General features: G+C 37.5%; 1 protein-coding gene across 3 annotated transcripts in view; it reads left to right on the top strand.

Moving 5' to 3' along the window:
• Positions 1-12996, top strand: part of IL7R (interleukin 7 receptor) — a 31699-nt gene that overhangs the window by 7097 nt on the left and 11606 nt on the right. For all 3 annotated transcript variants that reach the window (XM_061129962.1, XM_061129963.1, XM_061129964.1), the window contains exon 3: positions 9989-10146. In XM_061129962.1, the coding sequence (XP_060985945.1) occupies positions 9989-10146 (158 nt within the window). The remainder of the gene's footprint in view (positions 1-9988; positions 10147-12996) is intronic.

Here is a 12996-nt window from a genome sequence, read left to right as displayed (position 1 = left end):
TCTAGCTCAAGTTAAAGCCCCTTAAACAGTGTTGAATTTGTTGCTAAGTTTGGATTTCTTTCCCCCAAAATTGCTTTATGCAAGCTTTTTCTTTTTTTCTGTGAATATAAATTTATAAAGAAAGAAATTGGAAATCACTGAAAACTGAGTTCTGCTGAAGTCTTTACACAGGTGGAATTTTTGATGGAAACCAGATGTTTCCAAGAGGGATCACCAGGGTCATTTTCCAACGAGCACTTACCACCTGCCTGATCTGGCCGCCAGACTGCCAGGCTTAGAAACCAGTAATTTAGGATTCAACATGCAGATCCATCTCTCGGGGATGGACTTGGATTAGCCAAAATCACAGAGGCGAATGACCAGCATGCCAAGTGACAACTTCACATGGATAAATGCAACTCTTATAGTGAACCAAATATTCGTCCCACGCTCAAATCTTTGAGGGGAGGTGACAGAGAGGGCAGTAGATCGTACATCAATATAAATCCACTCTCACTGGGGGACCTAGAAATTTTTTGTTCACCAGCACCCTAACAGGCTCCCAGGTACTGGCAGGGACAAAGCTGAAGCTCCAGAAACAGGCAGGGAGGTTGTTATCTCAATGATCAATATAACCAGTAACCCAATAACTAGCTCTGTGACCTGAGAATCACATTTAAAGTCTGATCATAACAACCGCTCACACTGAGGTAGAAGGATTAGTGTCTGGCTTATGGTTGGTGCCTGTAAATGATATTTAATTTTGTGTCATGGGATTTTCATTTAAAAATGTGATCCAAAGGTTCAGTAAAGATAGAAGCAAAACAAAGGAAATCTGTTTGTTGATTTTATTGATAAAACCTATTATCTGATTCAGATCTCAAAGTGGTTAATTTTCTTTTTTAATTTAGTTGCTAGCCTTTAAAAATCTAGCTATCTCTTTGAAAATCAGATTTGGTAATACTGGGCCCAGACAGCAAAAATTAACTGAACAGAATTCTGATGGCTTCTACAGATGGAGAATTAAATCTCAGTCATGAAGTTAGCCCACTGTTCTCATTTTCATTACCCACGTGGACACCATAGGCATGTAAATTTGGGCCCCTGCTTTTTAGCTGTTTGCATAATTTTCACAGGCAGCTCTCAGAAGGTAATTGTATTTCCTTTATTTCCACATTGGTGGAGGCGCCACAGTCACTCCCACGTGCCACCTACAGATACCACTTCAAATATGTCATTTTTTTTTTTTCATCAATTACCACCAACATCACAGGTTGCATCTAGCCCAGGCTACCTCATGTTCATGACCTAACTAGCAACATCTGTCAAGTGTTGTTAATCTAGCCCTTTCTAAACCATATTAACTCTTGAGAAGATTCTGTCTTTTAGGACCAAATGAGGAATAACCTTTGGGGTTTGTTTTTAGTATTTCCATGTAAATACCTGCTTGCACCAACAAGAGAAAAGTGTTTATCACACTAAACTACACAAGTTTATAAGAGATTGAGGAAAGTGGCATTGAGGTGAAGAATCCTCTGGTCCCCAGCAGTCTCTATTTTCAGAAAAAAAGGAATTTGTGTAAGTAGCTGAGGGTTGATGTCCTCCACGGGACCAATTTTGCTAGCCTATGGGTCTACTTGGGTACCTGTAGTGATTCTTTTCTCCCCACCAAAATACCCTAAAACAGCTCTATCCAACAGAAATATAATATGACCCACAAATGTGGGAGTGATATATGTAATTTAAATTGTCTAGTAGCCACGTTTAAAAAAAATAGGTGAAAATTAATTTTAATAACATCTTATTTTATGCAATATTGCCAAAATATTATCATTTCAACCTACATGAACAAAAAATATGAACAGTATGAACATAAATATTCATGAGGTATTTTGAATATCTACATCTTCAAAATCTGGTATTTCATATTTGGAGAACATCTCAATTTAGACAAGCCATATTTCAAAGATTCAATATCCACACATGGGGCTGTGGCCATTGTGTTGGGGAGTGTAGTCCTAGAACATTCCTAATCCTAGCAATACACACTTAGCACCAAGTAAGTTGTTTTAATTTAATTATGTGAATTGAAATTAATTGGATTGACTAGAGTTGAGCCACTCACGGGAGACCCTGAGTTTCCTCTGATCACCTGAAGCCAGAGTCAGGGGCACGAAACGAGGCTGTCTGTTCTAGACCACAGTCGTCTCTTAGTCTCCTATCACGGCTTCCCCTCCACAGAGAGCAGGCCCTAGAGCTCAGCCCTTAAAGGGTGCCCAGCCTTGTAAGGCAGCCATATGGTGATGCTTCATTGTTGTTGCTCATTGCTCACATTTCTTGAAAAGCAAGAATGAATTGAGAATATCATTTTAGATTCTTCTCAAACGTCCAACAGTCCTGGAACATTCCTACATGCTAAGGATCTGCAATTGAATATTCCACACACGTCTGCTAGAGAGCTCAGGAATGATCCTGGAAAGGGCTTATATGTGCACATGCAGAGAAACGTGTACACACATCCAATTTCATCGCAGAAAACCAACACACATTCTACATTGTGGATAGCAAATGACCTTTGGAGAATATACTCTCCATATTTTTTTTTCCTAAAAAACATCTGATTAATGAGAAGAATTCTCTTCACAGAAGCCAACCATTTTCTACCACAATCCTCACTTCCAATTTGACCCAGTTTACTTCTTTTTAGGACTCTGTGGCTGGATTTAAATAGTATGTAGGGAAAACAAACTGGTAACCATGGTTATCACAAGAGATGTGAATCAAACTGGGGATTGAAGGAAAGAAGAGAAATGAGTAATTTTCCTTTTACTCTGCATTGTTTATTTTTACAGTGAGAATACATACTTTGCTTTACTTCTTTAATTTTTATGTCATTTGTTAATTTCATTTTACTTTCTTTTTTGATTACAGTTCATTTGGAGGGTAAAGTTTACCTATGGTAAAATGTAAAAATACTAAATGAATTTTGAGAAACATATATGACATGTTGCCATCACCTCAGTTGAGATGCAGAAAATTCCTTTCACCCTAGAAGGATGCATCGTGTCCCCTTTCAATCTCTCATCTCCTGTGAGAAATCAGTTTTGAATTCTATCACCCTTTGGTTTTGCTGGTTTCTGATAGTTCTTATAAATGAAATAATATACTGCTCCCTCTTTTCTGTCTGACTTCTTTCACACAACAAAATGTTTTTGAGATTTATCCATGTTTATGCTTATCTCATAGCTCATCTTTCCACTTGCTGAGTATTAATTCCACTGTTCAAATATACCATAGATTTTTTTTAAGAACTTTTACTCTTGTCCTCATCCATCTTTATAAATTATTGATCAAAGTTAGATGGTGAGATTTTATTTATTTACCTAAATATACAAGTTAAGCAAATATCTCTCTATAAATAGCAGGGAGGAAGGGTTGAGGAGAGGGATAGTTAGGAAGTTTGGGATTTATGTACACACTGCTATATTTTAAATGGATAACCAACAAGGACCTACTGTATGGCACAGGAAACTCTGTTCAATATTATTTAAAAACCTAACTGGGAAAGAATTTGAAAAAGAATAGATACATGTATGTTGTTGTGGTTTTTGTTGTTGTTGTTTAGTTCCTAAATCCTGTCTGACTCCAAGACTCCTCTGCCCATGAGATTTCCCAGGCAAGAATACTAGAGTGGGTTGCAATGACTTCCTCCAGAGGATCATCCTGACCCAGTAATCAAACCTGTGTCTCTTACATTGACATTACATAAGGACAGGAGGATTCTTTACTGCTGAGCCACTGGAAAGCCCTAGATACATGTATGTGTATAACCAAATCACTTCATTGTACACCTGAAGCCAACACAACATTGTTAATCAGCTGTACTCCAACAAATAAATCAAAAATTTTTAATCCTTTTGTTTTTTAATGGACATCTGAGTTTTCTCAAGTTTGAGATTATTTTTTTTTAAATTTATCATTAACATTCTTTCACAAATCAGTTTAATATAAACTTTCACTTCTTTAAAGTAAAAGTCTTGAAGTGGAATTACTGTATCACTGGGGTAGGTGTGTTTTTACCTTTATAAGAAAAACTGCCCAACAAGTTTTCCAAAATGGTCATATCACTGTACTCTTCTGCTCTCAGTGTATGAGAACTGCACATCATTCCCAATATTTGACATTGAAATAGTATCTCATGATTTTATTTACATTTTGCAAGACAAATAATGTTGACCACCTTTTCATGTACTGTTGGCCATTTGTATATATTCTTTTGGAAAATAGCTGTTAGATTTTTGTCTTTTTTCATTGAATTATTTGTCCCTTGGGTGTGAGTTCTTCATATGCTCTATATACAATTATGATGTTAGATATATGTACTACAACTATTTCCTGCGATTTCATTTTACTAATGAATTGCTATCAATGAATCTGCTATTGTCATTTCATTAAGGCATATTTTAATAAGCAAAAGATTTTCATTTGATGCAGCCCAATTTGTTTTATTTTTCTTTTTTATATTTAGTGTCATATTTGTGTCTACCCTCAAAGTTAGGAAGATATTTTCTCATGTTTTCTTCTAAACAATTCACAGTTTTAGTCTTTATATTTAGAACTATACTCCATACCCAATTAATTTTTGTGAAATTGAGGTTCACATTTTCCACATTGTTCTAGGACTATTTGCTGAAGAAATTTGTTTCCACTGAATTCATTGGGTGCATGTATTTACTATATGTATGAGTCTATTTCAGAACATTATGTTATCCATTGATCAATATTTCTATCCTTGTGACAGTGCTAAGCTGTCTTGATGGTCGTAATCTTATAGTAAGTTTGAAATCAAGTCTCTGAGTCCTTCATCTTTGTTCTACTTTTTTTCAGTGTTGTTTGGCTATTCTGAGTTCTTTGTGTTCTCTGTTTAGATTTCCTTTAATAGCTCTCAGGAATGTTTTGTAATTTCCTTTGGAAAGGGCTTAAACATCCTTTGTTAATTTTATTTCTAAGCATTTTATGTTTTATTGCTATCATCAGTGGAGCTGTTATTTTTTTAAATTATTTTCCAATTTTTGGACACTAGTCTATAGAAATAAGATTGACTTTTGTAAACTGACCTTAATGAAATCACTATATTAGTTCCTGTAATTGTGTTGGAATATCCTTATGGTTTTCCATGTGAACAAGCATGTCTGAAAATAATCAAAATTTCTTTTCTTTCTTTCCAAACTAATGATTTTTATTTGTTTCTCTTGCCTTATGCACTGGTTAGAACCTCCAGTATACTGTTGAATAAAAGTGGGGAAAATAGATATTCCTGCTTTGTCCTTATCTTAGGAGAAAACTGTTAACTAGTTCACCACCAAGCATGTTCTTAACCATAGACTTTTCGTTAAGTACCCCTTATCAGGTTGAGGTGTCTACTGAGATTTTAGTTGTAATGGATGTTGAATTTTGTCGTATGCTTTTTCCACATCTATTGAGATGATCAGATTATCCATGTTTTTTATTTTGTTCATGTGGTGAATCATATTGATTGATCTTTGATTGTTGACCCTACCTTGATTTCCTGCAATGCATCCTACTTTATCGTTATGTGTTAGCATCAATATATTAACATTTAATTGAGGAATATTAATTTATAACTTTCTTTTCTGTAATATCTTTGCCAGCTTTTGGTATCAGACTTGAGCTAACTTCATAAAACAAGTTGGGAAAGATTCATTTCTCCTTAATTTTCTGAGAGAATTTGTGTAAGATTGGCACTTATGATAGAATTCACCAGTTTTATCTGGACATAAAATTTTCTTTGTAGGAAAACTTATTAGTAATCAATTTAACTTCTTTGAAAGAAATAGAACTAATGAAACATTCTATGTCTTCCTTACTTACACATCTGGGCACTATTTCTTTTTATATTAAGTGTTGCAATATTCAACCATTTCCTATCAGAGTTTAGAGTTAATGTACTATTTCATGAAAAACATAAGGAACTTGGAACAATACAATTGTACTTAGCACATTCTAGCCTCTGTACTACTGTCATATGTTTCATGTCTATGCATACCACTAATTCCACAATAATATTACATTATTTGTTTTAAAAAATCCTTTGCTTTTTTCTGTCACACTGTGTGGCAAGCAGGATCTTAGTTCCCTGACCAGGGATTGAACCTGTCCCTCTGGCATTGGAAGCACAGAGTATTAACCACCGGACTGCCAAGGAAGTCCTGAACAATCTTTATCTCTAAAGAATTTATGAAAAGAAAATATGTGGTGTTTTTTATGTTTATTATGGTACACCTAATTGCTTCCTGTAGATCTGAAATTATACCTATATTATTGCCCTTTGGTCTAAAGAACTTCCTAAAACAAATTATGTAAATTTTTATATAGCTAAAAATATCCTTATTTTGCCTTCACTATTGAAGAATATGTTATACTATAAGGACTCAAAGCAGACAATTTCTCCCCTTCCAGAGTCTTAAATACATTATTCCAATGTCTTCTGGGTCACATAATTTCTGATGAGAAGTGATCTACTTCTCTGCATATGCTTTCAAGATTTATTTGCCTTTGCTTTTCAGCCATTTGACCATGATGTACCTAGGTATGGCTTCCTTTGTACTTATTCTGCTTGAATTGGCTGAGTTTTTTAAGCCCAGAAGTTGATATGCTTTCCGACATATTGGAAATTTGGGAATATTATTTCTTTAAGTATTTTTCAGCCAAATTCTTCCTCTCTTTTTATTCTGAAACTCTAATTGCATATTTATTTGTCCCCTTGATATTGTCCCACAGGTCAACAAGACTTTGTTTCTGTTGTTTCAGACTGAAAAATTTCTATTGATCTATCTTCAACTTCACCAACCTTTGCTTCTGCCATCTTCTATCTGCTATTAAGGCCATCCTTTAAAACTTTACATTTATACTTGTCAGTTATAGTATTTTCATTTTGTTCTCTTTTCTAGCTTCCACTTCTCCACTAAAGTTATAAATTTGCTTAATGATTATGATAGCATTTTTTGTTTAGCCCTTAAACATATTTACAAAAGCTGCTGAAAAGTTCTTTTCTGCTGGTTCCGATATCCAAGTCACCTTAGGGTCAATTTCCATTGACTGCTTTTTGACTTGACTATGTGTCATGTTTTTCTTTTTCTGCTCTTTTGCAACAGCTTTTGAATGTAGGAAGGGTGCTTTTGAAAATAGAGTGGTTTATTTATTTACTGGGTTTTGATAACTTCCTCTGCTGCTGCTGCTAAGTCGCTTCAGTCGTGTCTGACTCTGTGAGACCCCATAGACGGCAGCCCACCAGGCTCCCCTGTCCCGGGGATTCTCCAGGTAAGAACCCTGGAGTGGGTTGCCATTTCCTTTTCCAATGCATGAAAGTGAAAAGTGAAAGTGAAGTCGCTCACTCGTGTCCGACTCTTCGTGACCCCATGGACCACAGCCTACTAGGCTCCTCCTTCCATGGGATTTTCCAGGCAAGAGTACTGAAGTGGGTTGCCATTGCCTTCTCCCTAATTTCCTCTGGCAAGCATTAATTTTAACTCTGTTACTCAGTTAACTTAGCTGGATTAATCTCCAAATTTTTCTTTTCAGGCAGCACCAAAAATATCTGTTTAGTTCTTTCTAGAACTATCTAGCTATTTTCACAGTTTCCTTGGAGCTTCCTCCACATTAGCATAATTAAGGGGACATATAATAATTTAAACAGAGTTTATGTATAGACCTGGTGTCTTCTATCTCTAAAGCTTCCTCATTTCTAGGCTTTTCCCCCTTAAAAATACCCAGCCATTCCGGCCAAATGAAATTCTGTCCTCTAACTTAAGACAGTAAAACTGTGGCCTTCTATTAGATTCTAAATGCCCACCACAAAGTAGCCTTAGATAAAACAAAACAAACAACATAGAAAGAAAGATTCACCCTTTTCTAAAGAATTAAATTCCCTTTAGTTACTGCCTACTTTTGATTATTCTCCAATAGTATTTAAAGAGTATTTTCAAAAATATCTTGTTCAAAGTTTATTGTAGTTTTTTGTTGAGGGTTAGTGTGATATAAGCTATTCTGGAACTAAAACATATTTTTAAAAAAAACTTTTTGTATTGAGATCTAGCTGATTAATAAACAGTGATAGCTTCAGGTGAACATCAAATGGACTCAGTCTTACATACATATGTATTCATTTTCCTCAAACTCCACTCCCATCCAGGCTGCCACATAACATTGAGCAGAGTTCCACATGCTATACTGTAAGTCCTTGTTGGTTATCTGTTTTTAATACAACAGGGTATACATGTAGGCTTCCCTGATGGCTCAGTAGTAAAGAATTTGCCTGCAGTGTAGGAGACACAGGAGATGTGGGTCCCATCCCTGGAGGAATTTTTTGAAAGAATACAATTTGGAGCTTTCGATGGAGTTGCATTGTAGGCAACATTCTCTTTTCTTGCATTTCCTGAAAGTCTGATCTTTTAGGGAATAGGAGGTCACAGAAGTGACAGAATTCAGTTCCTAGAGCATTTAACCCAAGAAGTGTGGGGAGAAGGGTTGATTTAACAATCTGTTGATTAATTAAAAGTGGAACTCAGCCAAAATTAACCATAAAAATTCCAAAATTACCTACTAAGTGTATTTTTTTAAATATTTACTTATATGAGGGGTAGGTGGGGGGCAGGGGTTGTTTTTCCCTGGTGGATCAGACAGTAAAGATTCTGCCTGCAATGTGGGAGACCTGAGTTCAATCCCTGGGTTGATAAGATTCCCTGGAGGAGGAAATGGCAACCCACTCCAGTATTCTTGCCTGGAGAATTCCATGGACAGAGGAGCCTGGCGGGCTACAGTCTATGGGGTTGCAAAGTGTCAGACACGACTGAGTGATTTACACACACACACATTTTATTTTATGACTGTGCTGGGTCTTATTTGTGATGTGCAGCCTCAGTAGTTTTGGCACATGGGTCCAGCTGTCCCAAGGCATGTGGGAGCCTATTACTAGTTCCTCAAACAGGGACTGAATCTGCATCCCTGGCATTGGAAGAGACTCTTAACCACTGGACCATCAGGGAAATCCCTGTAGTGTATATGTTTTTTTGTATATAATCCTTTAGATTAATTTAAACTTTTTTGTCAATATTTCTTTACAGGCTTTTTTTTTCAATATATTTCTGCAGAACATCAAAAAGTAAAAAGAAAGAAATTAGCTTCCCACCTAAACAAAGTATTTATCTTCTAATAATCAAGTCTAAAAGTTAAGAATATTTCATTATTTTCATGTACGTGTTTGACTATTTCAGGTTCACTTACATCTAGAGCTTGAGTAAATCAGCACATTAGAATGGCAGCAAAAAGTTATTTTATTTTAATTTTCTCTCTCTCAAACAACATATTAAAAAGCAGAGACATTATTTTGCCACCAAAGGTCCGTCTAGTCAAGGCTATGGTTTTTCCAGTAGTCATGTATGGCTGCGAGAGTTTGACTATAAAGAAAGCTGAGCACAGAAGAATTGATGCTTTTGAACTTTGGTGTTGGAGAAGACTCTTGAGAGTCCCTTGGACTGCAAGGAGATCCAACCAGTCCATCCTAAAGGAAATCAGTCCTGAATATTCATTAGAAGGACTGATGCTGAAGCTGAAACTCCAATACTTTGGCCACCTGATGTGAAGAACTGACTCATTTGAAAAGACCCGGATGCTGGGAAAAATTGAAGACAGGAAGAGAAGGGGATGACAGAGGATGAGGGGGTTGAATGGCATCATCGACTCAATGGTCATGAGTTTGAGTAAACTCCGGGAGTTGGTGATGGACAGGAAGGACTGGCATGCTGCAGCCCATGGGGTCACAAACAGTTGGACACGACTGAGCGACTGAACTGAACAGAGCTGAACTCTCGAATGTGGCTCTACCCTATGGACAAATTTAAAGCCACACAACTGAAATGTAGATGTGACGCTATTCCACTCTATACAATAATACTTGAATTAAGACAAATTCCTTTTTTTTTTTTTACAGTGGGGCGCTTTTGGATGTAGATTGCCTGAATTTTAATAAACTGCAAGAGAGGTATTTCCTCAAGACAAAGAAATTCTTACTGATTGGAGACAGTAAAATATGCGTGAAGCTTGAAAAAAAGAACATGACTTGCAGAAAAATGAACATAGTCAAGATAGGTAAGAAGTTGTATATGGGGATACGTTGTCATTTTTCTGATGTTGGAAGACAGATAGATATCTGTGTCTAAAGTTTTGGGATGTTAAAAGTGGACAAATCATGAAAACTGTTTACAATAGAAAAGATAAAATTCTCTAATGCACATAGTTTTTTAAGAGAAATGAAAGTTTGAAGCTGATGTTATTAATTCTTACGGTGAGAGAACTCTGAAGGTCTTCAAATTCAGCTATGAAAGAGGGTGACTGGCACTTACAGCCTGCAGGAAGCGTTCATCTGTTCTAAGTGTCTAGCTGGAACTGGGCCTCCAGTACTTTACCTACTCACATCCTTTCCTACCTCACTTTACCTTTTCCTGAATTCCTTGTAATCTTCTCCCATAAGCCTACTATATTCTGAATGTGTTTAACTAAATTACCAAGTTTTTTGTTTAAGTAAATATACCTTTAAAAAAAAAAAACTTTTTATTTCTCATTGGAGTATTGCTGATTAGCAATGTTGTGATAGTTTCCGGTGAACAGTGAAGGGATACAGCCATACATATAAATATGCCTACGTATTAGAATTCTCCAGAAGAAACTGAAACAATAGGATAGATAGAGAGAGAAGAGAGAAGAGAAAAAGAAATTTATTTTAAGGAATCAACCATCATGATTGTAGGAGCTGGAAGGTCTAAAGCCTATAGTGTGACCAAGAAGACTAAAAACTCAGGCAAGAGTGGATATTCCAGAGGGTAGGAAAGAGTTGAAATTCCAGAGGGCAGACCAGGCGGTCCTGAAACTCAAGCAGTGATTCTATGTTGCATTCTTAGGACAGAATTGCTTCTTCTTCAGGGAATCTCAGTCTTTGCCTTTAAAGCCTTCATCTGATTGAATAAGGGCTACCAGATGTTAGAGAGTAATCGATTTTACTCAGTCTAATGATTTAAATGTTAATTATGTCTTTAACGGGGCTTCCAAGGTGGCAGATGGTAAAGAATCCACCTGCCAAGCAGGAGACAGGGGTTCAATTACTGGGTTGGGGAAGATTCCCCAGAGAAGGAAGTGGCAGCCCACTCTAGTATTATTGCCTGGGAAATCCCATGGACAGGGTGCCATTTCCTTCTCTAGGGGATCTTCCTGACCTACGGATCGTACTCATGCCTACTTCATTGGCAGGCGGACTCTTTGCCACAAAACCACCTGGAAGCCCTGTTATGTCAGTATTAATTACCAATTCGCCATTCAAATTCGCCAACAAATAAATCAATCTGATAGATTGGGAATATAGACACAAAAAGTTTTTTTCCCATTACTTACGGATTTATGACACTGCGGTAACTAATGTTCTTCTTCCAAACCTCAGAGATACCCTGGTGGAGGGGAAATGTCTAAGCCAGTTTTGATATGTTGGTGCAATGGAACCCTAACTTAATGTATTCGTTCTGCCTATGGAGATTGACAAGTGAAACAACACATGTAGGGGGGAAACTATTCAAAGTGATTGAAGGGTGCATTTTTTTTTTTTTTGGCTGGTTTTAAATACTATGGCTCTGTCTCTCCCTATTTGCAATCCCTCCCTTCACCCTTCTAAAAGAAAATTGAAGGTAAGAGAATAATACTCATCAGAGACAACAAAGAGAAACTTAGAGCCTAGTTCTCAGCTTTGTACCACTAAGATGAAAGACGGTAAAGAGTAAACACAGATGCTTCATGTGTGAACAAGCATCTTGTGAAGAAGCAGAGGTAGAGTAGAAAAGAGGCTATAGACACAACCAGTGCAAGTGCCTCGGGTGGGTGGCACGACTGGGTGTCTCTGAGTACGGGACACAAGCAAGATGCATTTTGGTCATTTGGGGGCTCGGCCTCTGTGGATGGATGTTCAGTTTGTGCACAGGGCACTATATCTAAAGGTTCACCATTTATACTGTAAATCCATGTTCAGTCCCGGAGAGCAGGCAGAGAGGGCAGAGACTCTGTCCTGTGCCAGAGTCCTGGAACCCCAGAGGAGATCCCCTTCCTACAGAAACTCACCCAGTTCACAGGACTCACAGGTCTCTTAGAGCTAGAGCCTGTGAACACTCAGGGCACACTCCCAGGCTCCTGGTGGCAACCTGTCCCCTGGGAAGCCCCCAAATTTCATATACCCAGCGTTTTTAGAAGTTCACATTCCGTACCACCCAGCAGACAGCAAACCTGATCTGTTGCCTCCTCTGAGGGGCCAGGGGAGAGACAGGGTGTGCACCCCATTGATAGCATGGATCTGTGAAGGGGTGGTTTGAGCACCTCAGGGCTTCAGAAAGCACAGCTGGGCAAGGATGAGTGGTGGTGAAGACATGTCCCCCAGTAGCATCTTCTTCTGGTTCCTAATGTGACATCTCATTACTAGAACTGTCATTTAACTAAACTGAAATTGGATGCTTCTGATTACTCCCCAGAGCCCAGCTCCCCAGAAGCCACCTGCCCTGTTACTTATACTCCCTTCTCTAGGTGTGAGCCCCAAGTAAAGTCTGGAGGGGCAGTTTTCTATTTCTCCCCTTTTCTTGTCAAGGTAAACTGATATCATAGTTCAGGTTGTGTCAAGAATAAATAAAGTTTTTTTAATGTTGCTTGAGGGATGAACACCTTTTTCTAATTTGCTCAAACACATCTTTGAGGCTAGAAGCATACCTGTGTGGGAGAGCCTGAGGAAGCCAGTGGGAGAGAGTGAGGCACAGAAATGAAAGCTAAATGAAGGAGAGCAAGTTCATTTGTATCCATTTTTTTTTTAGATTCCACATATAAATGCTATCACGTATTTGTCTTTCTCTGTTTGACTTACTTCGTTTAGTATGATCATCTCCAGGTCCATCTGTGTTGCTGCAAATGGCATTA

Source organism: Dama dama, chromosome 25 (assembly GCF_033118175.1).
Source record: "Dama dama isolate Ldn47 chromosome 25, ASM3311817v1, whole genome shotgun sequence".
NCBI classification, from domain to species: Eukaryota; Metazoa; Chordata; class Mammalia; order Artiodactyla; family Cervidae; genus Dama; species Dama dama.
This window is presented reverse-complemented; position numbering and strand designations above follow the sequence as displayed.